The following is a 25871-nucleotide window of genomic DNA, read 5'->3' as shown; positions in this document are numbered from 1 at the left end:
GGTGCTCCCAGTGTGGTCTAACCCAGGTATATGGAGACCAGAACTGTGCACGGTGCTCCAAGTGTGGTCTAACCCAGGTATATGGAGACCAGAACTGTGCACGGTGCTCCAAGTGTGGTTTGACCCAGGTATATGGAGACCAGAACTGTGCACGGTGCTCCCAGTGTGGTCTCACCCAGGTATATGGAGACCAGAACTGTGCACGGTGCTCCCAGTGTGGTCTCACCCAGGTATATGGAGACCCGAACTGTGCACGGTGCTCCCAGTGTGGTCTCACCCAGGTATATGGAGACCAGAACTGTGCACGGTGCTCCAAGTGTGGTCTAACCCAGGTATATGGAGACCAGAACTGTGCACACTGCTCCCAGTGTGGTGTAACCCAGGTATATGGAGACCAGAACTGTACACGGTGCTCCAAGTGTGGTCTAACCCAGGTATATGGAGAGCAGAACTGTGCACGGTGCTCCCAGTGTGGTCTAACCCAGGTATATGGAGACCAGAACTGTGCACGGTGCTCCCAGTGTGGTCTAACCCAGGTATATGGAGACCAGAACTGTGCACGGTGCTCCCAGTGTGGTCTAACCCAGGTATATGGAGACCAGAACTGTGCACGGTGCTCCAAGTGTGGTCTAACCCAGGTATATGGAGACCAGAACTGTGCACGGTGCTCCAAGTGTGGTTTGACCCAGGTATATGGAGACCAGAACTGTGCACGGTGCTTCCAGTGTGGTCTCACCCAGGTATATGGAGACCAGAACTGTGCACGGTGCTCCCAGTGTGGTCTCACCCAGGTATATGGAGACCAGAACTGTGCACGGTGCTCCCAGTGTGGTCTCACCCAGGTATATGGAGACCAGAACTGTGCACGGTGCTCCAAGTGTGGTTTAACCCAGGTATATGGAGACCAGAACTGTGCACGGTGCTCCCAGTGTGGTCTAACCCAGGTATATGGAGACCAGAACTGTGCACGGTGCTCCAAGTGTGGTCTAACCCAGGTATATGGAGACCAGAACTGTGCACGGTGCTCCAAGTGTGGTCTAACCCAGGTATATGGAGACCAGAACTGTGCACGGTGCTCCCAGTGTGGTCTAACCCAGGTATATGGAGACCAGAACTGTGCACGGTGCTCCCAGTGTGGTCTCACCCAGGTATATGGATACCAGAACTGTACACGGTGCTCCAAGTGTGGTCTAACCCAGGTATATGGCGACCAGAACTGTGCACGTTGCTCCAAGTGTGGTCTAACCCAGGTATATGGAGACCAGAACTGTGCACGGTGCTCCCAGTGTGGTCTCACCCAGGTATATGGAGACCAGAACTGTGCACGGTGCTCCCAGTGTGGTCTCACCCAGGTATATGGAGACCAGAACTGTGCACGGTGCTCCCAGTGTGGTCTAACCCAGGTATATGGCGACCACAACTGTGCACGGTGCTCCCAGTGTGGTCTCACCCAGGTATATGGAGACCAGAACTGTGCACGGTGCTCCCAGTGTGGTCTCACCCAGGTATATGGAGACCAGAACTGTGCACGGTGCTCCCAGTGTGGTCTCACCCAGGTATATGGAGACCAGAACTGTACACGGTGCTCCAAGTGTGGTCTAACCCAGGTATATGGAGACCAGAACTGTGCACGGTGCTCCAAGTGTGGTCTAACCCAGGTATATGGAGAGCAGAACTGTGCACGGTGCTCCCAGTGTGGTCTAACCCAGGTATATGGAGACCAGAACTGTGCACGGTGCTCCAAGTGTGGTCTAACCCAGGTATATGGAGACCAGAACTGTGCACGGTGCTCCCAGTGTGGTGTAACCCAGGTATATGGAGACCAGAACTGTGCACGGTGCTCCCAGTGTGGTCTAACCCAGGTATATGGAGACCAGAGCTGTGCACGGTGCTCCAAGTGTGGTCTAACCCAGGTATATGGTGACCAGAACTGTGCACGTTGCTCCAAGTGTGGTCTAACCCAGGTATATGGAGACCAGAACTATGCACGGTGCTCCCAGTGTGGTCTAACCCAGGTATATGGAGACCAGAACTGTGCACGGTGCTCCAAGTGTGGTCTAACCCAGGTATATGGAGACCAGAACTGTGCACGGTGCTCCAAGTTTGGTTTGACCCAGGTATATGGAGACCAGAACTGTGCACGGTGCTCCCAGTGTGGTCTCACCCAGGTGTATGGAGACCAGAACTGTGCACGGTGCTCCCAGTGTGGTCTCACCCAGGTATATGGAGACCAGAACTGTGCACGGTGCTCCCAGTGTGGTCTAACCCAGGTATATGGAGACCAGAACTGTGCACGGTGCTCCCAGTGTGGTCTCACCCAGGTATATGGAGACCAGAACTGTGCACGGTGCTCCAAGTGTGGTTTAACCCAGGTATATGGAGACCAGAACTGTGCACGGTGCTCCCAGTGTGGTCTAACCCAGGTATATGGAGACCAGAACTGTGCACTGTGCTCCAAGTGTGGTCTAACCCAGGTATAGGGAGACCAGAACTGTGCACGGTGCTCCCAGTGTCGTCTCACCCAGGTATATGGAGACCAGAACTGTACACGGTGCTCCAAGTGTGGTCTAACCCAGGTATATGGAGACCAGAACTGTGCACGGTGCTCCCAGTGTGGTCTCACCCAGGTATATGGAGACCAGAACTGTACATGGTGCTCCAAGTGTGGTCTAACCCAGGTATATGGAGACCAGAAATGTGCACGGTGCTCCCAGTGTGGTCTAACCCAGGTATATGGAGACCAGAACTGTGCACGGTGCTACAAGTGTGGTTTAACCCAGATATATGGAGACCAGAACTGTGCACGGTGCTCCCAGTGTGGTCTAACCCAGGTATATGGAGACCAGAACTGTGCACAGTGCTCCCAGTGTGGTCTAACCCAGGTATATGGAGACCAGAACTGTGCACGGTGCTCCCAGTGTGGTCTAAAACCAGGTATATGGAGACCAGAACTGTGCACGGTGCTCCAAGTGTGGTCTAACCCAGGTATATGGAGACCAGAACTGTGCACGGTGCTCCCAGTGTGGTCTAACCCAGGTATATGGAGACCAGAACTGTGCACGGCGCTCCCAATGTGGTCTAACCCAGGTATATGGAGACCAGAACTGTGCACGGTGCTCCAAGTGTGGTTTGACCCAGGTATATGGAGACCAGAACTGTGCACGGTGCTCCCAGTGTGGTCTCACCCAGGTATATGGAGACCAGAACTGTGCACGGTGCTCCCAGTGTGGTCTCACCCAGGTATATGGAGACCAGAACTGTGCACGGTGCTCCCAGTGTGGTCTCACCCAGGTATATGGAGACCAGAACTGTACACGGTGCTCCAAGTGTGGTCTCACCCAGGTATATGGAGACCAGAACTGTGCACGGTGCTCCCAGTGTGGTGTAACCCAGGTATATGGAGACCAGAACTGTGCACGGTGCTAGCATGGATTGAGGATGGGTTAACGGACAGAAAACAGAGGGTTGGAAATAAACGGGTCATTTTCGGGTGGGCAGGCTGTAACTAGTGGGGTGCAGCAGGGATCAGTGCTGGGGCCCCAGCTATTTACAATCTGTATCAATGATTTGGATGAAGGGACTGAGTGTAACGTAGCCAAGCTTAGTTACACCAGGGCCCGATATAATCGCAGTAAGACGTCTTTACTCTTAGTCTCAAATCCTCCTGTAATAAAGACCAACGTACCATTTGCCTCCCTAATTGCTTGCTGTACCTACACGTTAACCTTCAGCGATTGGTGTGTAAGGACACCCAGGTCCCTCTGTACCCCAACGATTCCCGATCTCTCAGCGTTTTAAAAATACCCTGTTTTTTTTATTTTACCTCCCAAAGTGGATAACTTCTCCACATTATAATCCACCTGCCACGTTTTTGCCCACTCACGTCGGCCGCGAAACATTGCAGGGACCTGGGGGATGAGCAGGGAGGGGGTAGGAATGGGACTAACTGGCTTGTTCTTCGAAAGAGTGGGTGCAGATTCGATGGGCCAAATGGCCGTCTCCTTCTCTGCTGCTCTATGACTTCCCTGTGTCTCTCCTAAAGGAAGAAGGGATCGAGTGTAACATAGCCAAGTTTGCTGACGACACAAAGATGGGAGGAAAAGCAATGTGTGAGGAGGACACACAAAATCTGCAAAAGGACACAGACAGGCTCAGTGTGTAAAGTCCTGTCCCCTCAGTACAGACTCACACGAGGCATGTCGTGAAGGCAAGGTCACTCTGGACCTGCACCTTTATTTCACAGCTCTGGAATGCTGCACTTGCCTGAGACCTGCCCTTATATACCTGTCTCTTGCAAGTGCACCCCTGGTGGTAAGGTATGCTGGTGGTTACAGGTCAGATCTTATTACCGTCATGTATAGCATGTTAGGATACAGTTATAGATAATAATGTAAGGTACATGACATCACCCTCCCCCAAGGTCTTATTGTCTTTATAGGTTCAGTCTCTCAGGTGGTCTACGCTCTCGCGTGGAGTGTCTGAGTTGTGGTTCAGTTGTTTGCCTTGGTGCCTGTTTTTCTTTGGGTGTGGTTGCTGGTATCTCGCCTGGGCTGTCTGTTTCGATTAGTGTGATTGTTGTTGACTCGCCTGGGCTGTCTGTTGGGATTGCCCTTTCCTCAGGTTGTTCCCTCTGTCTGTCCACCAGGTGTGGTGCGAGTTCCACATTGTAGTCTGCCTCTGGTTCCGCACTGTTGTTGGTGAATCTGCTTTTGACTTGGTCTACATGCCTCCGGCAGGTTTTGCCATTGTCCATTTGTACTACCAGTAGCCTGTTTCCTTCCTTGTCCGTTACTGTCCCTGCAAGCCATTTGGGACCCCTGCCATAGTTTAACACAAGCACTTTGTCCCCTATCTCATTCCATCTCCTCCTCGATTTTCGGTCATGGTACTCAGTCAGCTTACGGCGCTTTGCCTCAACGATTTCATGCATGTCTGGGAGGATTAATGAGAGCCTTGTTTTTAAAGTCCTTTTCATCAACAGTTGCGCAGGGGGGATCCCAGTCAGTGAGTGCGGATGAGATCTGTATGCCAACAGCAGTCGCGACAGGTGACCCTGCAGCGTGGGACCTTGGATTTTAAGCATGCCTTGTTTAATGCGGATGCATTGACAGTCATTTTCCAACATTCCATTGACTCTGGATCAGTTCCTTTGGAGTGGAGGGTAGCCAATGTAACCCCACTTTTTAAAAAAGGAGGGAGAGAGAAAACAGGGAATTATAGACTGGTCAGCCTGACCTCAGTAGTGGGTAAAATGATGGAATCAATTATTAAGGATGTTATAGCAGCGCAGTTGGAAAGAGGTGACATGATAGGTCCAAGTCAGCATGGATTTGTGAAAGGGAAATCATGCTTGACAAATCTTCTGGAATTTTTTGAGGATGTTTCCAGTAGAGTGGACAAGGGAGAACCAGTTGATGTGGTATATTTGGACTTTCAGAAGGCGTTCGACAAGGTCCCACACAAGAGATTAATGTGCAAAGTTAAAGCACATGGGATTGGGGTAGTGTGCTGACGTGGATTGAGAACTGGTTGTCAGACAGGAAGCAAAGAGTAGGAGTAAATGGGTACTTTTCAGAATGGCAGGCAGTGACTAGTGGGGTACCGCAAGGTTCTGTGCTGGGGCCCCAGCTGTTTACATTGTACATTAATGATTTAGACGAGGGGATTAAACGTAGTATCTCCAAATTTGCGGATGACACTAAGTTGGGTGGCAGTGTGAGCTGTAGGAGGATGCTAAGAGGCTGCAGGGTGATTTGGATAGGTTAGGTGAGTGGGCAAATGCATGGCAGATGAAGTATAATGTGGATAAATGTGAGGTTATCCACTTTGGTGGTAAAAACAGAGAGACAGACTATTATCTGAATGCTGGCAGATTAGGAAAAGGGGAGGTGTAACGAGACCTGGGTGTCATGGTACATCAGTCACTGAAGGTTGGCATGCAGGTACAGCAGGCGGTTAAGAAAGCAAATGGCATGTTGGCCTTCATAGCGAGAGGATTTGAGTATAGGAGCAGGGAGGTCTTACTACAGTTGTACAGGGCCTTGGTGAGGCCACACCTGGAGTATTGTGTTCAGTTTTGGTCTCCTAACTTGAGGAAGGACATTCTTGCTATTGAGGGAGTGCAGCGAAGGTTCACCAGACTGATTCCCGGGATGGCAGGACTGACATATCAAGAAAGACTGGATCAACTGGGCTTGTATTCACTGGAGTTCAGAAGAATGAGAGGGGATCTGATAGAAACATATAAAATTCTGACGGGACTGGACAGGTTAGATGCAGGAAGAATGTTCCCGATGTTGGGGAAGTCCAGAACCAGGGGTCACAGTCTAAGGATAAGGGGTAAGCCATTTAGGACCGAGATGAGGAGAAACTTCTTCACCCAGAGAGTGGTGAACCTGTGGAATTCTCTACCACAGAAAGTAGTTGAGGCCAATTCACTAAATATATTCAAAAAGGAGTTAGATGAAGTCCTTACTACTCGGGGGATCAAGGGGTATGGCGTGAAAGCAGGAATGGGGTACTGAAGTTGCATGTTCAGCCATGAACTCATTGAATGGCGGTGCAGGCTAGAAGGGCTGAATGGCCTACTCCTGCACCTATTTTCTATGTTTCTATGTTTCTATATTTCTAATGATTTGCACTGCTCTCTCCGCCTGGCCGTTGGAGGCCGGCTTGAACAGTGCCGTCTTGACGTGATTTATGCCGTGGTCAATTATAAAGTCTTGGAATTCTGCGCTGGTGAAGCACGGACCATTGTCACTGACCAATATGTCAGGGATTCCGTGCGTTGCAAACATGGTTGTGAGGCTCTCCACAGTGGTGGAGGTTGTGCTCGAGTTTAAAATGGTGAACTCGATCCACTTTGAAAATGCATCTACAACTACGAGGAACATTTTGCCCATGAATGGGCCCGCATAGTCTACGTGCACCCGCGACCACGGTTTGGTAGGCCAGGGCCAGGGGCTCAGTGGAGCCTCCCTGGGGGCATTGCTGAGTGGGGCACAAATGGTGCACCTTCGGACGCAGAGCTCCAAGTCCGCGTCAATACCAGGCCACCAGACGTGGGATCTGGCTGTGGCCTTCATGAGAACGATCCCCGGGTGCTCGCGGTGGAGCTCCCGGACAAATGCCCCTCTGCCTCACAGAGGCATGACCACTCGGCTGCCCCACATCAGGCAGTCAGCTTGTAGTGACAGTTCATGCATGTGCCTGTGAAAGGGTTTTAATTCCTCGGGGCAGGCATCGCGAGCCTCTGCCCAGTCATCGGTTAGGACACATCTTTTTACTCGGGATAACGTGGGGTCGCTGGCCGTCCAGGCTCTGATTTGGCGAGCCGTCATGGGCAAACCTGTGGACTCAAAGGCATTGATTGCCATGACTATCTCACAGTCCTGTTCATCAGACCCTTCCGTGGTCTCCAGGGGTAGCCTGCTGAGCGCGTCGGCACAGTTGTCTGTGCCTGGTCTGTGCCTTATGATATAGTCATAGGAAGCCAGCATGAGTGCCCACCGCTGAATTCGCGCCGAGGCGTTGGCGTTTATTGCCTTGCTCTCGGATAGGAGCGACGTGAGGGGCTTGTGGTCGGTTTCTAACGTGAATTTGGCCCCAAAAAGGTATTGGTGCATCTTTTTGACACCGTACACGCACGCGAGCGCCTCCTTCTCTACCATTCCGTACCCGCGCTCCGCCCGCGAAAGTGACCTGGAGGCATAAGCTATGGGTTGTAATTTGCCCGCACTATTGACATGTTGTAAAACGCACCCGATCCCATACACTGACGCATCGCATGTGAGAACTAACTTTTTAACTGGGTCAAAGAAAGTCCAAACACTGTTGGAACACAGAAGGTTGCGTGCCTTATTGAAGGCGCGTTCCTGGGTGTCCCCCCAAAAACCAATCGCACCCCTTCCTGAGTAGCACGTGGAGAGGCTCCAGCAGCGTGCTCAAGTTCTGCATAAAGTTCCCAAAGTAGTTGAGTAGCCCGAGAAAGGCGTGCAGTTCCGAGACATTCCGGGGCCTGGATGCCAGGCGAATTGCTTCTGTTTTGGACTCTGTTGGGCGGATTCCATCAGCGGCAATCCTTCTGCCCAAAAATTCAACCTCGGGCGCGAGAAACAGACACTTGGATTTCTTGACTCGTAGGCCGACCCGATCCAACCACTTTAGTACTTCCTCCAAATTACGGAGATGGGAGTCGGTGTCCCTGCTCGTGATAAGTATGTCGTCTTGAAATACAACCGTCCCCGGGATGGACTTGAGCAGACTCTCCATGTTGCGCTGGAATATGGCAGCTGCCGACCTGATGCCGAATGGGCATCGATTGTACATGAAAAGGCCTCGATGTGTGTTGATGGTGATTACAGTCATGTATAGCATTTTCGGATACAGTTATATATAATAATGTAAGATGCCAGAAATAGCAGCGAACCTGGGGACTGGGAGAAATTTAGAACTCAGCAGAGGAGGACAAAGGGTTTGATTCGGGCAGGGAAAATGGAGTATGAGAAGAAGCTTGCAGGGAACATTAAGACGGATTGCAAAAGTTTCTATAGGTATGTAAAGAGAAAAAGGTTAGTAAAGACAAACGTAGGTCCCCTGCAGTCAGAATCAGGGGAAGTCATAACGGGGAACAAAGAAATGGCGGACCAATTGAACAAGTACTTTGGTTCGGTATTCACGAAGGAGGACACGAACAACCTTCCGGATATAAAAGGGGTCAGAGGGTCTAGTAAGGAGGAGGAACTGAGGGAAATCCTTATTAGCCGGGAAATTGTGTTGGGGAAATTGATGGGATTGAAGGCCGATAAATCCCCAGGGCCTGATGGACTGCATCCCAGAGTACTTAAGGAGGTGGCCTTGGAAATAGCGGATGCATTGACAGTCATTTTCCAACATTCCATTGACTCTGGATCAGTTCCTATGGAGTGGAGGGTAGCCAATGTAACCCCACTTTTTAAAAAAGGAGGGAGAGAGAAAACAGGGAATTATAGACCGGTCAGCCTGACATCGGTAGTGGGTAAAATGATGGAATCAATTATTAAGGATGTCATAGCAGTGCATTTGGAAAGAGGTAACATGATAGGTCCAAGTCAGCATGGATTTGTGAAAGGGAAATCATGCTTGACAAATCTTCTGGAATTTTTTGAGGATGTTTCCAGTGGAGTGGACAAGGGAGAACCAGTTGATGTGGTGTATTTGGACTTTCAGAAGGCGTTCGACAAGGTCCCACACAAGAGATTAATGTGCAAAGTTAAAGCACATGGGATTGGTGGGAGTGTGCTGACATGGATTGAGAACTGGTTGTCAGACAAGAAGCAAAGAGTAGGAGTAAACGGGTACTTTTCAGAATGGCAGGCAGTGACTAGTGGGGTACCGCAAGGTTCTGTGCTGGGGCCCCAGCTGTTTACATTGTACATTAATGATTTAGATGAGGGGATTAAATGTAGTATCTCCAAATTTGCGGATGACACTAAGTTGGGTGGCAGTGTGAGCTGCGAGGAGGATGCTGTGAGGCTGCAGAGCGACTTGGATAGGTTAGGTGAGTGGGCAAATGCATGGCAGATGAAGTATAATGTGGATAAATGTGAGGTTATCCACTTTGGTGGTAAAAACAGAGAGACAGACTATTATCTGAATGGTGACAGATTAGGAAAAGGGGAGGTGCAACGAAACCTGGGTGTCATGGTACATCAGTCATTGAAAGTTGGCCATGCAGGTACAGCAGGCGGTGAAGAAAGCAAATGGCATGTTGGCCTTCATAGCGAGGGGATTTGAGTACAGGGGCAGGGAGGTGTTGCTACAGTTGTACAGGGCCTTGGTGAGGCCACACCTGGAGTATTGTGTTCAGTTTTGGTCTCCTAACCTGAGGAAGGACATTCTTGCTATTGAGGGAGTGCAGCGAAGGTTCACCAGACTGATTCCCGGGATGGCGGGACTGACCTATCAAGAAAGACTGGATCAACTGGGCTTGTATTCACTGGAGTTCAGAAGAATGAGAGGGGACCTCATAGAAACGTTTAAAATTCTGACGGGGTTAGACAGGTTAGATGCAGGAAGAATGTTCCCAATGTTGGGGAAGTCCAGAACCAGGGCTCACAGTCTAAGGATAAGGGGTAAGCCATTTAGGACCGAGATGAGGAGAAACTTCTTCACCCAGAGAATTGTGAACCTGTGGAATTCTCTACCACAGAAAGTTGTTGAGGCCAATTCACTAAATATATTCAAAAAGGAGTTAGATGAGGTCCTTACTACTCGGGGGATCAAGGGGTATGGCGAGAAAGCAGGAAGTGGGTACTGAAGTTGCATGTTCAGCCATGAACTCATTGAATGGCGGTGCAGGCTAGAAGGGCTGAATGGCCTACTCCTGCACCTATTTTCTATGTTTCTATACATGACAAAGTGAGTGGGCAAAAATTTGTCAGATGGAGTATAATGTGGGAAAGTGTGAGGTCATGGCAGAAAAAAAATCAAAGAGCAAGTTATTATTTAAATGGAGAAAGATTACAAAGTGCCGCAGTACAGCGGGACCTGGGGGTTACTTGTACATGAAACACAAAAGGTTAGTACGCAGGTACAGCAAGTGATCAGGAAGGCCAATGGTATCTTGGCCTTTATTGCAAAGGGGATGGAGTATAAAAGCAGGGAAGTCTTGCTCCAGTTACACAGGGTATTGGTGAGGCCACACCTGGAGTACTGCGTGCACAGTTTTGCTCTCCGTATTTACCAAAGGACACACTTTGCTTTGGAGGCAGTTCAGAGAAGGTTCACTCGGTTGATTCCGGGGATGAGGGGGTTGACTTATGAGGAAAGGTTGAGGAGGTTGGGCCTCTACTCATTGGAGTTCAGAAGAATGAGAGGTGATCTTATCGAAACGTATCAGATTATGAGGGGGGCTCGACAAGGTGGATGCAGAGAGGATGTTCCCACTGATGGGGAAGACTAGAACTAGGGGGCATGGTCTTAGAATAAGGGGCCGCCCATTTAAAACTGAGATGAGGAGGAATTTCTTCTCTCAGAGGGTTGTAAATCTGTGGAACTCGCTGCCTCAGAGAGCTGTGGGAGCCGGGACATTGAATATATTTAAGACAGAGATAGACAGTTCCTGAACCGATAAGGGGGGCGGGCAGGGAAGTGGAGCTGGGTCCATGATCGGATCAGGCCACGATCGTATTAAATGGCGGAGCAGGGCTCGAGGGGCCGAATGGCCCACTCCTGATCCTATTTCTTATTGCCTCTTCTGCAGATGCTGGAGTCCGGGATAGTGGGATCAACGGGACTCGAGGGAGAGGAACAGGAGTGGGACCAGGCAGCCCCAACATCCAGGTCACGAAGGTGGAGAATCACTACAACATCGTTGTCAATAACCATGTGGGTGACCACAATATACAGCAGCACGGCCCCTGTACCAACACCTTCTCCACCAACGTACAGGGAGACAGCTTCACGCAAGTGGGCTCCAGAAACACCATGAGTAACAGTCACTTCGGCAAGGGAGAATCGCCCGCATCAGGTAACCCTCCAAGCCCAGTCCCACAGCCCCCGACACAGGGCAGGAAGGGCCCAGCCCTAGTTGGGAGCGCCGTACCGCGCTGTCGGAGGGGCGGTACTGAGGGAGTGCCGCACTGTCGGAGGGGCAGTACTGAGGGAGCACCGTACTGCGCTGTCGGAGGGGCAGTACTGAGGGAGCGCTGCACTGTCGGAGGGGCAGTACTGAGGGAGTGCCGCACTGTCGGAGGGGCAGTACTGAGGGAGCGCCGCACTGTCGGAGGGGCAGTACTGAGGGAGTGCCGCACTGTCGGAGGGGCAGTACTGAGGGAGTGCCGCACTGTCGGAGGGGCAGTACTGAGGGAGCGCCGTACTGTCGGAGGGGCAGTACTGAGGGGGTGCTGCACTGTCGGAGGGGCAGTACTGAGGGAGTGCCGCACTGTCGGAGGGGCAGTACTGAGGGAGTGCCGCACTGTCGGAGGGGCAGTACTGAGGGAGTGCCGCACTGTCGGAGGGGCAGTACTGAGGGAGCCCCGCACTGTCGGAGGGGCAGTACTGAGGGAGCCCCGCACTGTCGGAGGGGCAGTACTGAGGGAGTGCCGCACTGTCGGAGGGGCAGTACTGAGGGAGTGCCGCACTGTCGGAGGGGCAGTACTGAGGGAGCCCCGCACTGTCGGAGGGGCAGTACTGAGGGAGCGCTGCACTGTCGGAGGGGCAGTACTGAGGGAGTGCCGCACTGTCGGAGGGGCAGTACTGAGGGAGTGCCGCACTGTCGGAGGGGCAGTACTGAGGGAGCCCCGCACTGTCGGAGGGGCGGTACTGAGGGAGCGCCGCACTGACGGAGGGGCAGTACTGAGGGAGTGCTGCACTGTCGGAGGGGCAGTACTGAGGGAGTGCCGCACTGTCGTAGGGGCAGTACTGAGGGAGCGCCGCACTGTCGGAGGGGCAGTACTGAGGGAGCCCCGCACTGTCGGAGGGGCAGTACTGAGGGAGTGCTGCACTGTCGGAGGGGCAGTACTGAGGGAGTGCCGCACTGTCGGAGGGGCAGTACTGAGGGAGCGCCGCACTGTCGGAGGGGCAGTACTGAGGGAGTGCCGCACTGTCGGAGGGGCAGTACTGAGGGAGCGCTGTACTGACTTTAATGATGAGACATTAAACCGAGGCCCCGTTTGTCCTCTCGGGTTTCTGTGAATGATCCCGGGGCCACTATTTGGAAGGAGAGCAGGAGAATTATCCCCGAATTGTCCTGGGGCCAATATTTATCCCTCAACCAACATCACTAAAACAGCTGGTCCGGGTCATTATCACGTGGCTGCCTGTGGGAGCTTGCTGTGCGCGAATTGGCCGCCGGGTTTCCCCAAGTGAGCGCACTTCGGAAACGTCTTCACTGGGCTGTGAGGTGCTCTGGGACATCCGGTGAACAGTTGGGGTTTTAGTGACTCAAGGCACGGCAAAGGAGACTTTACAAACGCAAGGTTTTTCTTTCGCTGTCCTCCCACAGGGTGGTCGGAGCCGGAAGGTGCTGAGGACCACGGGGGAGGGGCCTCGGAGGTGGACGGGGCCTCGGACCGAGGGGGAGGTGCCTCGGAGTCGGGCTGCGAATTGAACGTCGAGATCCTTGCTGAGCGAATGAGGGCTGTCCAGATCGGGAACAGCAACGTGATGAATAACGGCTGGGTCCCCTCGAGTGAAGACATCTCGAGTGAGGATATCTCGAGTGAGGAGTCCGCGGGGGTCTGAAATAACAGCTGGGGGGGTGGGAGGAGTGGTGATGGCTGTGGTGGAAGAAGATAAGGATATACTTGCCATAGAGGGGATGCAATGAAGGTTCACCCGACTGATTCCTGGGATGGAGCGATCGTCCCAAGACCTGGGTGTCATGGGACATCAGTCATTGAAAGTTGGCCATGCAGGTACAGCAGGCGGTGAAGAAGGCAAATGGTATGTTGGCCTTCATAGCGAGAGGATTTGAGTACAGGAGCAGGGAGGTCTTACTGCAGTTGTACAGGGCCTTGGTGAGGCCACACCTGGAATATTGTGTTCAGTTTTGGTCTCCTAATCTGAGGAAGGACATTCTTGCTATTGAGGGAGTGCAGCGAAGGTTCACCAGACTGATTCCCGGGATGGCAGGACTGACCTATGAAGAAAGACTGGATCGACTAGGCTTATATTCACTGGAGTTTAGAAGGATGAGAGGGGGATCTGATAGAAACATATAAAATTCTGACGGGACGGGACAGGTTAGATGCAAGAAGAATGTTTCCGATGTTGGAGAAGTCCAGAACCAGGGCTCACACAGTCTAAGGATAAGGGGTAAGCCATTTAGGACCGAGATGAGGAGAAACTTCTTCACCCAGAGAATTGTGAACCTGTGGAATTCTCTACCACAGAAAATTGTTGGGACCAGTTCGTTGGATATATTCAAAAGGGAGTTAGATGTGGCCCTTACGGCTAAAGGGATCAGGGGGGTATGGAGAGAAGGCAGGAGTGGGGTACTGAGGGAATGGTCAGCCATGATCATATTGAATGGTGGGGCAGGCTCGAAGGGCCCAATGGCCTGCTCCTGCTCCTATTTTCTGTGTTTCCTTGTGACGTGTGAAGTAACCTTGCTTTCCGGGGTTGCCGACATTTCTCGACTTATGAAGGTCCCACTGCCCGGTGTGGATGTGTTATTCAGTTCTGAGTGTAGGTTTTCATCCTCCATCAGTCTGTGCTTCGGGTCAATGCAATGTTGGCGACTTATGATGGTTCATTAACCAGCATCCTTTGCTGTTGGCCCTTCCTAAGACCCATTCGAGCGCGCTTTACATACACCGGCGAGTTTTGCATACAATCGGTCGATTACAATCCCTACCCTGAGGGGGAGGAACTCCCAATACCTCAGACCCTCCTAATACTGATAAGCCCTAAAATCATAAGCACTTAGGAGCAGGAGTGGGCCATACGGCCCCTCGAGTCCTGCTCCGCCATTTAATACGATCGTGGCCTGATCCGATCATGGACCCAGCTCCACTTCCCTGCCCGCCCCCTTATCGGTTAAGAAACTGTCTATCTCTGTCTTAAATATACTCAATGTCCCGGCTTCCACAGCTCTCTGAGGCAGCGAGTTCCACAGATTTACAACCCTCCGAGAGAAGAAATTCCTCCTCGTCTCAGTTTTAAATGGGCGGCCCCTTATTCTAAGCCCATGCCCCCTAGTTCTAGTCTCCCCCATCAGCGGCAGTGTAACAGGATGTTTCAGCCCCTGGCTGTGGGGAGAGTCTCAATCGAGAGGCCACACAATCTCAGGATCAAGGAATTGGCCATTTAGGGGTAAGGTCAGATGGGGAAGAATTTCTTCAGTGGGAGGTTGGTGAATCTCTGGAATTCTCTGCCCCAGAGAGGCTCAGTCTTTCAGTATATTCAAGGCTGAGAGCGAGAGATTTTTGGATATCGAGGGGTACGGGGATCGGACGGGAAAGTGGAGTTAAGGAAGTTCGGTCATCATCTTGGAAACTTCCTATTTGACCCCAGTTTTAGGCACCCCTTCTCCTTCAGCTTGGCCTCAATTATTGTTTGATAACGTTGATGTGAAGTTTCCGACGGGCTGGAAAATTCAGTCACTCTTGGCTGGGAGTGATGGGATCAGGAGCTCTGACCAACACCGTTCTGTGTTTCACCTCAAAGCAATTTACCGATTTCTGATCGATGGCGATTCAGGCTTTGTCGCTGGACGACAAACGCAGGCCTTCGCTTTCGCGCGATTACTTTTGAAGTATTATTACAAGATCCTGCAAATCCCCCCGGGGAGGACAGACGCACCAACGTTAGCGTCCTCGACCAGGCCCGACATCCCCAGCATCGAAGCACTGACCACACTCGACCAGCTCCGCTGGGTAGGGCCACATTGTCCGCATGTCCCCCAGACACGAGACTCCCCAAAGCGAGCGCTCTACTCGGAACTCCTTCACGGGCAAGCGAGCCCCAAGGTGGGCAGAGGAAACGTTACAAGGGACACACCCTCAAAGCCTCCCTGATAAAGTGCAACATCCCCAGCGACACCTGGGAGTCCCTGGGCCCAAAGACCAGTCCGCCCGAAGTGGAGGGAGTGCATCCGGGAGGGCGCTGAGCACCTCGAGTCTCGTCGCCAAGAGCACGCAGAAAGCAAGCGCAGGCAGCGGAAGGAGCGTGCGGCAAACCTGTCCCACCCTCCCCTTCCCTCAACGTCTATCTGTCCCACCCTCCCCTTCCCTCAACGTCTATCTGTCCCACCATCCCCTTCCCTCAACGTCTATCTGTCCCAACCTGTGACAGGGTCTGTGGTTCCCGTATTGGACTGTTCAGTCACCCGAGAACTCGTGTTAGAGTTAATCTTCCTCGATTCCGAGGGTCTGCCGATGATGGTGAGGATTACAATTCTGGGATCCTATCCAGGTACAGCTGAGAACTGAGAGCTTTGACCGAGGATTTGACGGAATCTTGCGTGTTTTTTTGTAGTTCGAACAGTGAAGAATACGCTTGCGTGAAGACTGTTTCATTCGCGGGGTGAATTTTGGTAATTGGCAATAAAATATATCATGACTTAAATGAGTTTTGTATTCATTCACGGGATTAGGATTACACAGGATTACATCGGATATAAGAACATAAGAAATAGGATCAGGAGCCGGCCATTCGGCCCCTCGAGCCCTGCTCCGCCATTTAATACGACCATGGCTGATCCGATCATGGACCCAGCTCCACTTCCCTGCCCGCCCCCTTATCGGTTAAGGAACTGTCTATCTCTGTCTTAAATATATTCAATGTCCCAGCTTCCACAGCTCTCTGAGGCAGCGAGTTCCACAGATTTACAACCCTCTGAGAGAAGAAATTCCTCCTCATCTCAGTTTTAAATGGGCGGCCCCTTATTCTAAGACCATGCCCCCTAGTTCTAGTCTCCCCCATCAGTGGGAACATCCTCTCTGCATCCACCTTGTCGAGCCCCCCTCATAATCTGATACGTTTCCATCAGATCACCTCTCATTCTTCTGAATTCCAATGAGTAGAGGCCCAACCTCCTCAACCTTTCCTCATAAGTCAACCCCCTCATCCCCGGAATCAACCGAGTGAACCTTCTCTGAACTGCCTCCAAAGCAAAGTATATCCTTTCATAAATACGGAGAGTAAAACTGTGCACGCAGTACTCCAGGTGTGGCCTCACCAATACCCTGTGTAACTGGAGCATGACTTCCCTGCTTTTATACTCCATCCCCCTTTGCAATAAAGGCCAAGATACCATTGGCCTTCCTGATCACTTGCTGGACCTGCATAGAAACATAGACAATAGGTGCAGGAGCAGGCCATTGGGCCCTTCGAGCCTGCCCCACCATTCAATATGATCATGGCTGATCATTCCTTCAGTACCCCACTCCTGCCTTCTCTCCATACCCCCTGATCCCTTTAGCCGTAAGGGCCACATCTAACTCCCTTTTGAATATATCCAACGAACTGGCCCCCAACAACTTTCTGTGGTAGAGAATTCCACAGGTTCACAATTCTCTGGGTGAAGAAGTTTCTCCTCATCTCGGTCCTAAATGGCTTACCCCTTATCCTTAGACTGTGACCCCTGGTTCTGGACTTCCCCAACATCGGGAACATTCTTCCTGCATCTAACCTGTCCAGTCCCGTCAGAATTTTATATGTTTCTATGAGATCCCCTCTCATCCTTCTAAACTCCAGTGAATATAAGCCCAGTCGATCCAGTCTTTCTTCATATGTCAGTCCTGCCATCCCGGGAATCAGTCTGGTGAACCTTCGCTGCACTCCCTCAATAGCAAGAATGTCCTTCCTCAGATTAGGAGACCAAAACTGAACACAATATTCCAGGTGTGGGCTCACCAAGGCTCTGTACAACTGCAGTAAGACCTCCCTGCTCCTATACTCAAATCCCCTCGCTATGAAGGCCAACATGCCATTTGCCTTCTTCACTACCTGCTGTACCTGCATGCCAATTTTCAATGACTGATGTACCATGACACCCGGGTCTCGTTGCACCTCCCCTTTTCCTAATCTGTCACTGTTCAGATAATATTCTGCCTTCCTGTTTTTGCCCCCAAAGTGGATAACCTCACATTTATCCATATTATACTGCATCTTCCATGCATTTGCCCACTCACCTAACCTATCCAAGTCACCCTGCAGCCTCTTAGCATCCTCCTCACAGCTCACACCGCCACCCAGCTTAGTGTCATCTGCAAACTTGGAGATATTACATTCAATTCCTTCATCTAAATAATTAATGTATATTGTTAATAGCTGGGGTCCCAGCACTGAACCCTGCGGCACCCCACTAGTCACTGCCTGCCATTCTGAAAAGGACCCATTTATCCCGACTCTCTGCTTCCTGTCTGCCAACCAGTTCTCGATCCCCGTCAGTACATTACCCCCAATACCATGTGCTTTAATTTTGCACACCAATCTCTTGTGGGACCTTGTCAAAAGCCTTTTGAAAGTCCAAATACACCACATCCACTGGTTCTCCCTTGTCCACTCTGCTAGTTACATCCTCAAAAAATTCCAGAAGATTTGTCAAGCATGATTTCCCTTTCATAAATCCATGCTGACTTGGACCGATCCTGTCACTGCTTTCCAAATGTGCTGCTATTACATCTTTAATAATTGAGTCCAACATTTTCCCCACTACTGATGTCAGGCTAACCGGTCTATAATTACCCGCTTTCTCTCTCCCTCCTTTTTTAAAAAGTGGGGTTACATTAAGCTACCCTCCAGTCCATAGGAACTGATCCAGGGTCGATAAACTGTTGGAAAATGATCACCAATGTATCCAGTATTTCTAGGGCCACTTCCTTCAGTACTCTGGGATGCAGACTATCAGGTCCCGGGGATTTATCGGCCTTCAATCCCGTCAATTTCCCCAACACAATTTCCTGACTAATAAGTATATCCTTCAGTTCCTCCTTCTCACTAGACCCTCGGTCCCCTGGTATTTCCGGAAGGTTATTTGTGTCTTCCTTCGTGAAGACAGAACCAAAGTACTTGTTCAACTGGCCTGCCATTTGTTCCCCATTATAAATTCACCTGATTCTGACTGTAAGGGACCTACATTTGTCTTCTCTGATCTTTTTCACTTCGCTTATCTATAGAAGCTTTTGCAGTCAGTTTTTATGTTCCCTGCAAGCTTCCTCTATTTTCCCCCTCCTAATTAAACCCTTTGTCCTCCTCTGCTGAATTCTAAATTTCTCCCAGTCCTCCAGCTTGCTACTTTTTCTGGCCAATTAAATGCCTCTTCCTTGGATTGAACACTATCCCTAATTTCCCTTGTTAGCCACGGTTGAGTCACCTTCCCCGTTTTATTTTTACGCCAGACAGGGATGTACAATTGCTGAAGTTCATCCATGTGATCTTTAAATGCTTGCCATTTGCCCATCCTCGGAGGCAGGAAAAGATTGAGGGAAGGGAGGGGTTCCACAGGCCCCGATTGTCCTAGATGGCACTTACGCAGATTGTACCATTCGATCGGGAACTGATGTTGAAATTTCCAGTGGAGCTCAATTCTTATTTAATTCGTTCATGGGCTGTGGTAAGGCCAGCACTTACTGCTCGGACCTAATTGCCCTCGAGAAGGTGGTGTGTCTAGAGGGGCAAGTCAGAGGCCACCACATTGCTGTGGGGTCTGGAGTCACATATAGGCCCAGAGAGGGTAAGGGCAGCAGATTTCCTTCCCTAAAGGACATTCGTGAACCACATGGTTTTTTTTCTGACTATAGTTTCAGGGTCACCATTACGGACACCAGCTTTTTAACCCAGAATGAATTGAATTTTAATTCTCCCCAGCTGCCCTGGTGTGATTTGAACTCGTGTGTCCAGATCATTTGTATAGGCCTCTGCATTATTAGTCCAGTTAGGTCACACACCCACATATCCACACTCTGTCTCTCTCTCTCTCACGCTCTCTCTCAACCTCTCTCTTGCTCACACACACTCTCTCACCCCCCCAACATCAATAAAGTTACCAGTCCATCTCTCATCGCCTGCCTTTGTCACACTTCCTTCCTGTCACACTTCAAACAGCACATCTAAAATAAATGGCTCTGATACTCCTCTGAGTATCACCATGGGAGAATATAATATATATGTTTTCATTTCCCTCCATGGCCCCTCGCGCCCCCCCCTCCCTATCTCTGTAACCTCCTCCAGCCCCTACAATTCTCATCCTCCTGTTCAAATCCCTCCCTCGCCCCCCCTCCCTATCTCTGTAACCTCCTCCAGCCCCTACAATTCTCATCCTCCTGTTCAAATCCCTGCCTCGCCCCCTACCTATCTCTGTAACCTCCTCCAGCCCCTACAATTCTCATCCTCCTGTTCAAATCCCTCCCTCGCCCCCCTCCCTATCTCTGTAACCTCCTCCAGCCCCTACAATTCTCATCCTCCTGTTCAAATCCCTCCCTCCCTACCTCTGTAACCACCTCCAGCCCCTACAATTCTCATCCTCCTGTTCAAATCCCTCCCTCGCCCCCCCCCCATCTCTGTAACCTCCTCCAGACCCTACAATTCTCATCCTCCTGTTCAAATCCCTCCCTCGCCCCCCTCCCTATCTCTGTAACCTCCTCCAGCCCCGACAATTCTCATCCTCCTGTTCAAATCCCTCCCTCGCCCCCTCTCCCTATCTCTGTAACCTCCTCCAGCCCCTACAATTCTCATCCTCCTGTTCAAATCCCTCCCTCGCCCACCCTCCCTATCTCTGTAACCTCCTCCAGCCCCGACAATTCTCATCCTCCTGTTCAAATCCCTCCCTCGCCCCCCTCCCTATCTCTGTAACCTCCTCCAGCCCCGACAATTCTCATCCTCCTGTTCAAATCCCTCCCTCGCCCCCCCCTCCCTATCTCTGTAACCTCCTCCAGCCCCGACAATTCTCATCCTCCTGTTCAAATCCCTCCCTCGCCCCACCTCCCTATCTCTGTAACCTCCTCCAGCCCCGACAATTCTCATCCTCCTGTTCAAATCCCTCCCTCGCCCCCTCTCCCTATCTCTGTAACCCCTCCAGCCCCTACAATTCTCATCCTCCTGTTCAAATCCCTCCCTCGCCCCCCCCCTCCCTATCTCTGTAACCCCCCGAGATCTCTGCGCCCCTCCAATTCTGCCCCCTTGAGCATCCCCCGACTCCTCCACCATCAGAGGCCGTGCCTTCAGCTGCCTGGGGCCCCAAGCTCTGGAACTCCCTCCCTAAAACTCTCCGCCTCTCTCTCTCCTCCTTCAAGACGCTCTTTAAGACCCACCTCTGTGACCCAGCTTTTGGTCACTTGGCCTAATTTTGACTTATGCAGCTCGGTATCAAATTTTTTATCGCACAATGCTCCTCTGAAGCGCCCTGGGACAGTTCACTAACCTAAAGGCGCTATATAAATGCAGGTTATTGTGGTTTTATATACACACACTTGATTTTAATTATATAGTGAAAAGTAATGAAAGATTCATTTAAAAGGACAACTCGAAGGCTCTGGGCCATTCGCAGATGCAAATCTTGTCATTTGCAAAAGGATTTTGGTGAAAAAGAAGCGATGTGGAGGAAATGGGTCAGCGTTGAATACAAGGGTGAGCAGGGAGAGGCGGGGCAGCGGGAGGGTCAATGGCGGGGCTCCTCCCCCAGAGGGGAGCGCGCGGGTGAAAGCGCTCGGGTCCGCGGCAGCGGGCCGAGCCCAGTGCGCCGGCGGGAGGGTGGCGGGCCGGCGCCTGCGCGGCAGGGCAGGAGCTGGCCTGCGTCGGCCCGGCGCCTGCGCAGTTGCGGGAGGACGGGGCCAGGGCCAGTCCGGCGCCTGCGCACTTGCGGGAGGACCGGGCCAGGGCCAGTCCGGCGCCTGCGCAGTTGCGGGAGGACGGGGCCAGGGCCAGTCCGGCGCCTGCGCAGTGGCGGGAGGACTGGGCCAGCATCCCCAGGATCAGGTAGAGGGGCAGCAGAGGGAGGGAGTGACCCAGGGCAGCCCCCTGGCCCCAGGCTGGGCCTGGGAGAGGGGGGGGAGAGGGGAGAGGGGCCTCAGGGAGCCTCACAAACCATTTTTTAAATGTTTCAGGTCACATTTTAATAGATTTTTAAAATTGTGTCATTTTTTAAGATTTTCTCAATGATCTCTGGCAGGTTTTTTCTGCTGTTTTGCTCCCATTGCCTCCCCTTGCTCCCCTTCCCTGCCCCCCCACCCACCACTGGCACCCCAGGGGAGTGAGCTGCACCCCAAAGTGTTTCAGGGTGCTATTCGACTGCAGCGTGCGTCGCACCTGGGCGGTCAAGTCCCTCCCCACCGCCCCCCCCTCCACTCTCTGCCCTGGCCGGCGGTCAGCAAAGGGTCGGCCGGGCACGGTGGCCGGCGATGCAGGCGGGCACGGTGGGTTCATCGCCCACCCCGCTCTCACCCCCGCTCTCCCCCCCCTCCCCCCAAGATGGGACGCGGCCGACGGCTTGGGAGCGCCCAAATTGCGGGGCGGAGCGGAGCAGGGGCAGCTGCACCCGGGGTCCCCCAGGTCTGCTAGCCGGGGTGGTGGGTTGGGCTGGGCTGGGCTGCACGCGGGGGATGGATTCGAGTCGAGGGGTTCAGGGAGAACCAGTGGATGTGGTGTATTCGGGGACCGAGGGTCTAGTGAGAAGGAGGGACTGAAGGATATCCTCATTAGTCAGGAAATTGTGTTGGGGAAATTGATGGGACTGAAGGCCGATAAATCCCCGGGGCCTGATAGTCTGCATCCCAGAGTACTGAAGGAAGTGGCCCTAGAAATAGTGGATGCATTGGTGATCATTTTCCAACAGTCTATTGACTCTGGATCAGTTCCTATGGACTGGAGGGTAGCTAATGTAACACCACTTTTTAAGGAGGGAGAGAGAAAACGGGTAATTATAGACCGGTTAGCCTGACATCGGTAGTGGGGAAAATGTTGGAATCAATTATTAAAGATGAAATAGCAGCACATTTGGAAAGCAGTGACAGGATCGGTCCAAGTCAGCATGGATTTATGAAAGGGAAATCATGCTTGACAAATCTTCTGGAATTTTTTGAGGATGTAACTAGCAGAGTGGACAAGGGGAGAACCAGTGGATGTGGTGTATTTGGACTTTCAAAAGGCTTTTGACAAGGTCCCACACAAGAGATTGGTGTGCAAAATTAAAGCACATGGTATTGGGGGTAATGTACTGACATGGATAGAGAACTGGTTGGCAGACAGGAGGCAGAGAGTCGGGATAAACGGGTCCTTTTCAGAATGGCAGACAGTGACTAGTGGGGTGCCGCAGGGATCAGTGCTGGGACCCCAGCTATTTACAATATACATTAATGATTTAGACGAAGGAATTGAGTGTAATATCTCCAAGTTTGCAGATGACACTAAGCTGGGTGGCGGTGTGAGCTGTGAGGAGGATGCTAAGAGGCTGCAGGGTGACTTGGACAGGTTAGGTGAGTGGGGCAAATGTGTGGCAGATGCAGTATAATGTGGATAAATGTGAGGTTATCCACTTTGGGGGCAAAAACAGAAAGACAGAATATTATCTGAATGGTGGCAGATTAGGAAAAGTGGAGGTGCAACGAGACCTGGGTGTCATGGTACATCAGTCATTGAAAGTTGGCCATGCAGGTACAGCAGGCGGTGAAGAAGGCAAATGGTATGTTGGCCTTCATAGCGAGGGGATTTGAGTATAGGAGCAGGGAGGTCTTACTGCAGTTGTACAGGGCCTTGGTGAGCCCACACCTGGAATATTGTGTTCAGTTTTGGTCTCCTAATCTGAGGAAGGACATTCTTGCTATTGAGGGAGTGCAGCGAAGGTTCACCAGACTGATTCCCGGGATGGCAGGACTGACATATGAAGAAAGACTGGATCGACTGGGCTTATATTCACTGGAGTTTAGAAGGATGAGAGGGGGATCTCATAGAAACATATAAAATTCTGACGGGACTGGACAGGTTAGATGCAGGAAGAATGTTCCCGATGTTGGGGAAGTCCAGAACCAGGGCTCACAGTCTAAGGATAAGGGGTAAGCCATTTAGGACCGAGATGAGGAGAAACTTCTTCACCCAGAGAATTGTGAACCTGTGGAATTCTCTACCACAGAAAGTTGTTGGGGGCCAGTTCGTTGGATATATTCAAAAGGGAGTTAGATGTGGCCCTTACGGCTAAAGGGATCAGGGGGGTATGGAGAGAAGGCAGGAGTGGGGTACTGAGGGAATGGTCAGCCATGATCATATTGAATGGTGGGGCAGGCTCGAAGGGCCCAATGGCCTGCTCCTGCTCCTATTGTCTATGTTTCTCTGTCTCTAACGTCTGTCTTTGCTCTTCCCCTCTCTTCCCCTCCGCAGGGACCGACCCGAACACCCCACCCACACACTCCCGGGGACAGGACTGAACGGCCGGGGGCGGGGGGCCCAGGCTGGAGGTCGCCCGGAAACCAATTCATCAACCCCCGCCTCTCCACACCCTCCCCTCCCCCCCCCCCCCCCCGACGACCCCTCCCCCCCCCGACGACCCCTCCCAGCTGCCCTGTCGTGGTGTCGCCAGAGACGGCAAGTACATCGACCGAAATCTCACACGGAGCCACACCGGTCAGGCGAGTTCCATCGGCCGCTGAGACGTGTGGAGGGCACGGGGTGGGGTGGGGGGGTTTAATAAGGTCAAGGATATAGCAGGAGGCCCATTCAGCCCCTCGAGCCTGTTACACAGGAACAGGAGGCCCATTCAGCCCCTCGAGCCTGTTACACAGGAACAGGAGGCCCATTCAGTCCCTCGAGCCTGTTACACAGGAACAGGAGGAGGCCCATTCAGCCCGTCGAGCCTGTTACACAGGAACAGGAGGAGGCCCATTCAGTCCCTCGAGTCTGTTACACAGGAACAGGAGGCCCATTCAGCCCCTCGAGCCTGTTACACAGGAACAGGAGGAGGCCCATTCAGCCCCTCGAGCCTGTTACACAGGAACAGGAGGCCCATTTAGTCCCTCGAGCCTGTTACACAGGAACAGGAGGCCCATTCAGTCCCTCGAGCCTGTTACACAGAAACAGGAGGCCCATTCAGTCCCTCGAGCCTGTTACACAGGAACAGGAGGAGGCCCATTCAGCCCGTCGAGCCTGTTACACAGGAACAGGAGGCCCATTCAGCCTCTCGAGCCTGTTACACAGGAACAGGAGGAGGCCCATTCAGCCCCTCGAGCCTGTTACACAGGAACAGGAGGAGGCCCATTCAGCCCCTCGAGCCTGTTACACAGGAACAGGAGGAGGCCCATTCAGCCCCTCGAGCCTGTTACACAGGGAACAGGAGGCCCATTCAGCCCCTCGAGCCTGTTACACAGGAACAGGAGGAGGCCTATTCAGCCCCTCGAGCCTGTTACACAGGAACAGGAGGAGGACCATTCAGCCCCTCGAGTCTGTTACACAAGAACAGGAGGCCCATTCAGCCCCTCAAGTCTGTTACACAGGAACAGGAGGAGGCCTATTCAGCCCCTCGAGCCTGTTACACAGGAACAGGAGGAGGCCCATTCAGCCCCTCGAGCCTGTTACACAGGAACAGGAGGCCCATTCAGCCCCTCGAGCCTGTTACACAGGAACAGGAGGCCCATTCAGCCCCTCGAGCCTGTTACACAGGAACAGGAGGAGGCCCATTCAGCCCCTCGAGTGTGTTACACAGGAACAGGAGACCCATTCAGCCCCTCGAGCCTGTTACACAGGAACAGGAGGAGGCCCATTCAGTCCCTCGAGCAAGTTACACAGGAACAGGAGGCCCATTCAGCCCCTCGAGTCTGTTACACAGGAACAGGAGGCCCATTCAGCCCCTCGAGTGTGTTACACAGGAACAGGAGGCCCATTCAGCCCCTCGAGTCTGTTACACAGGAACAGGAGGCCCATTCAGCCCCTCGGGCCTGTTACACAGGAACAGGAGGCCCATTCAGCCCCTCGAGTCTGTTACACAGGAACAGGAGGCCCATTCAGCCCCTCGGGCCTGTTACACAGGAACAGGAGGAGGCCCATTCAGTCCCTCGAGCCTGTTACACAGGAACAGGAGGAGGCCCATTCAGCCCCTCGAGCCTGTTACACAGGAACAGGAGGCCCATTCAGCCCTTCGAGCCTGTTACATAGGAACAGGAGGAGGCCCATTCAGTCCCTCGAGCCTGTTACACAGGAACAGGAGGAGGCCCATTCAGTCCCTCGAGTCTGTTACACAGGAACAGGAGGCGCATTCAGCCCCTCGAGCCTGTTACACAGGAACAGGAGGCCCATTTAGTCCCTCGAGCCTGTTACACAGGAACAGGAGGCCCATTCAGTCCCTCGAGCCTGTTACACAGAAACAGGAGGCCCATTCAGCCCCTCGAGCCTGTTACACAGGAACAGGAGGCCCATTCAGTCCCTCGAGCCTGTTACACAGGAACAGGAGGAGGCCCATTCAG

General features: G+C 52.3%; 1 protein-coding gene across 1 annotated transcript in view; it reads left to right on the top strand.

Annotated features, from left to right (window-relative positions):
• LOC139247558 (uncharacterized) overlaps nt 1–25871 on the top strand; it is a 110925-nt gene that overhangs the window by 11936 nt on the left and 73118 nt on the right. Inside the window, exons 5-6 of the mRNA XM_070871668.1 lie at nt 11243–11509; nt 12986–13186. Of these exons, the coding sequence (XP_070727769.1) occupies nt 11243–11509; nt 12986–13186 (468 nt within the window). The remainder of the gene's footprint in view (nt 1–11242; nt 11510–12985; nt 13187–25871) is intronic.

The sequence above is a fragment of the Pristiophorus japonicus genome, unplaced genomic scaffold, assembly GCF_044704955.1.
Source record: "Pristiophorus japonicus isolate sPriJap1 unplaced genomic scaffold, sPriJap1.hap1 HAP1_SCAFFOLD_272, whole genome shotgun sequence".
Taxonomy (NCBI): domain Eukaryota; kingdom Metazoa; phylum Chordata; class Chondrichthyes; family Pristiophoridae; genus Pristiophorus; species Pristiophorus japonicus.
The sequence above is the reverse complement of the archived record's forward strand: the minus strand, read 5'-3'. Positions and strand labels throughout refer to the sequence as shown.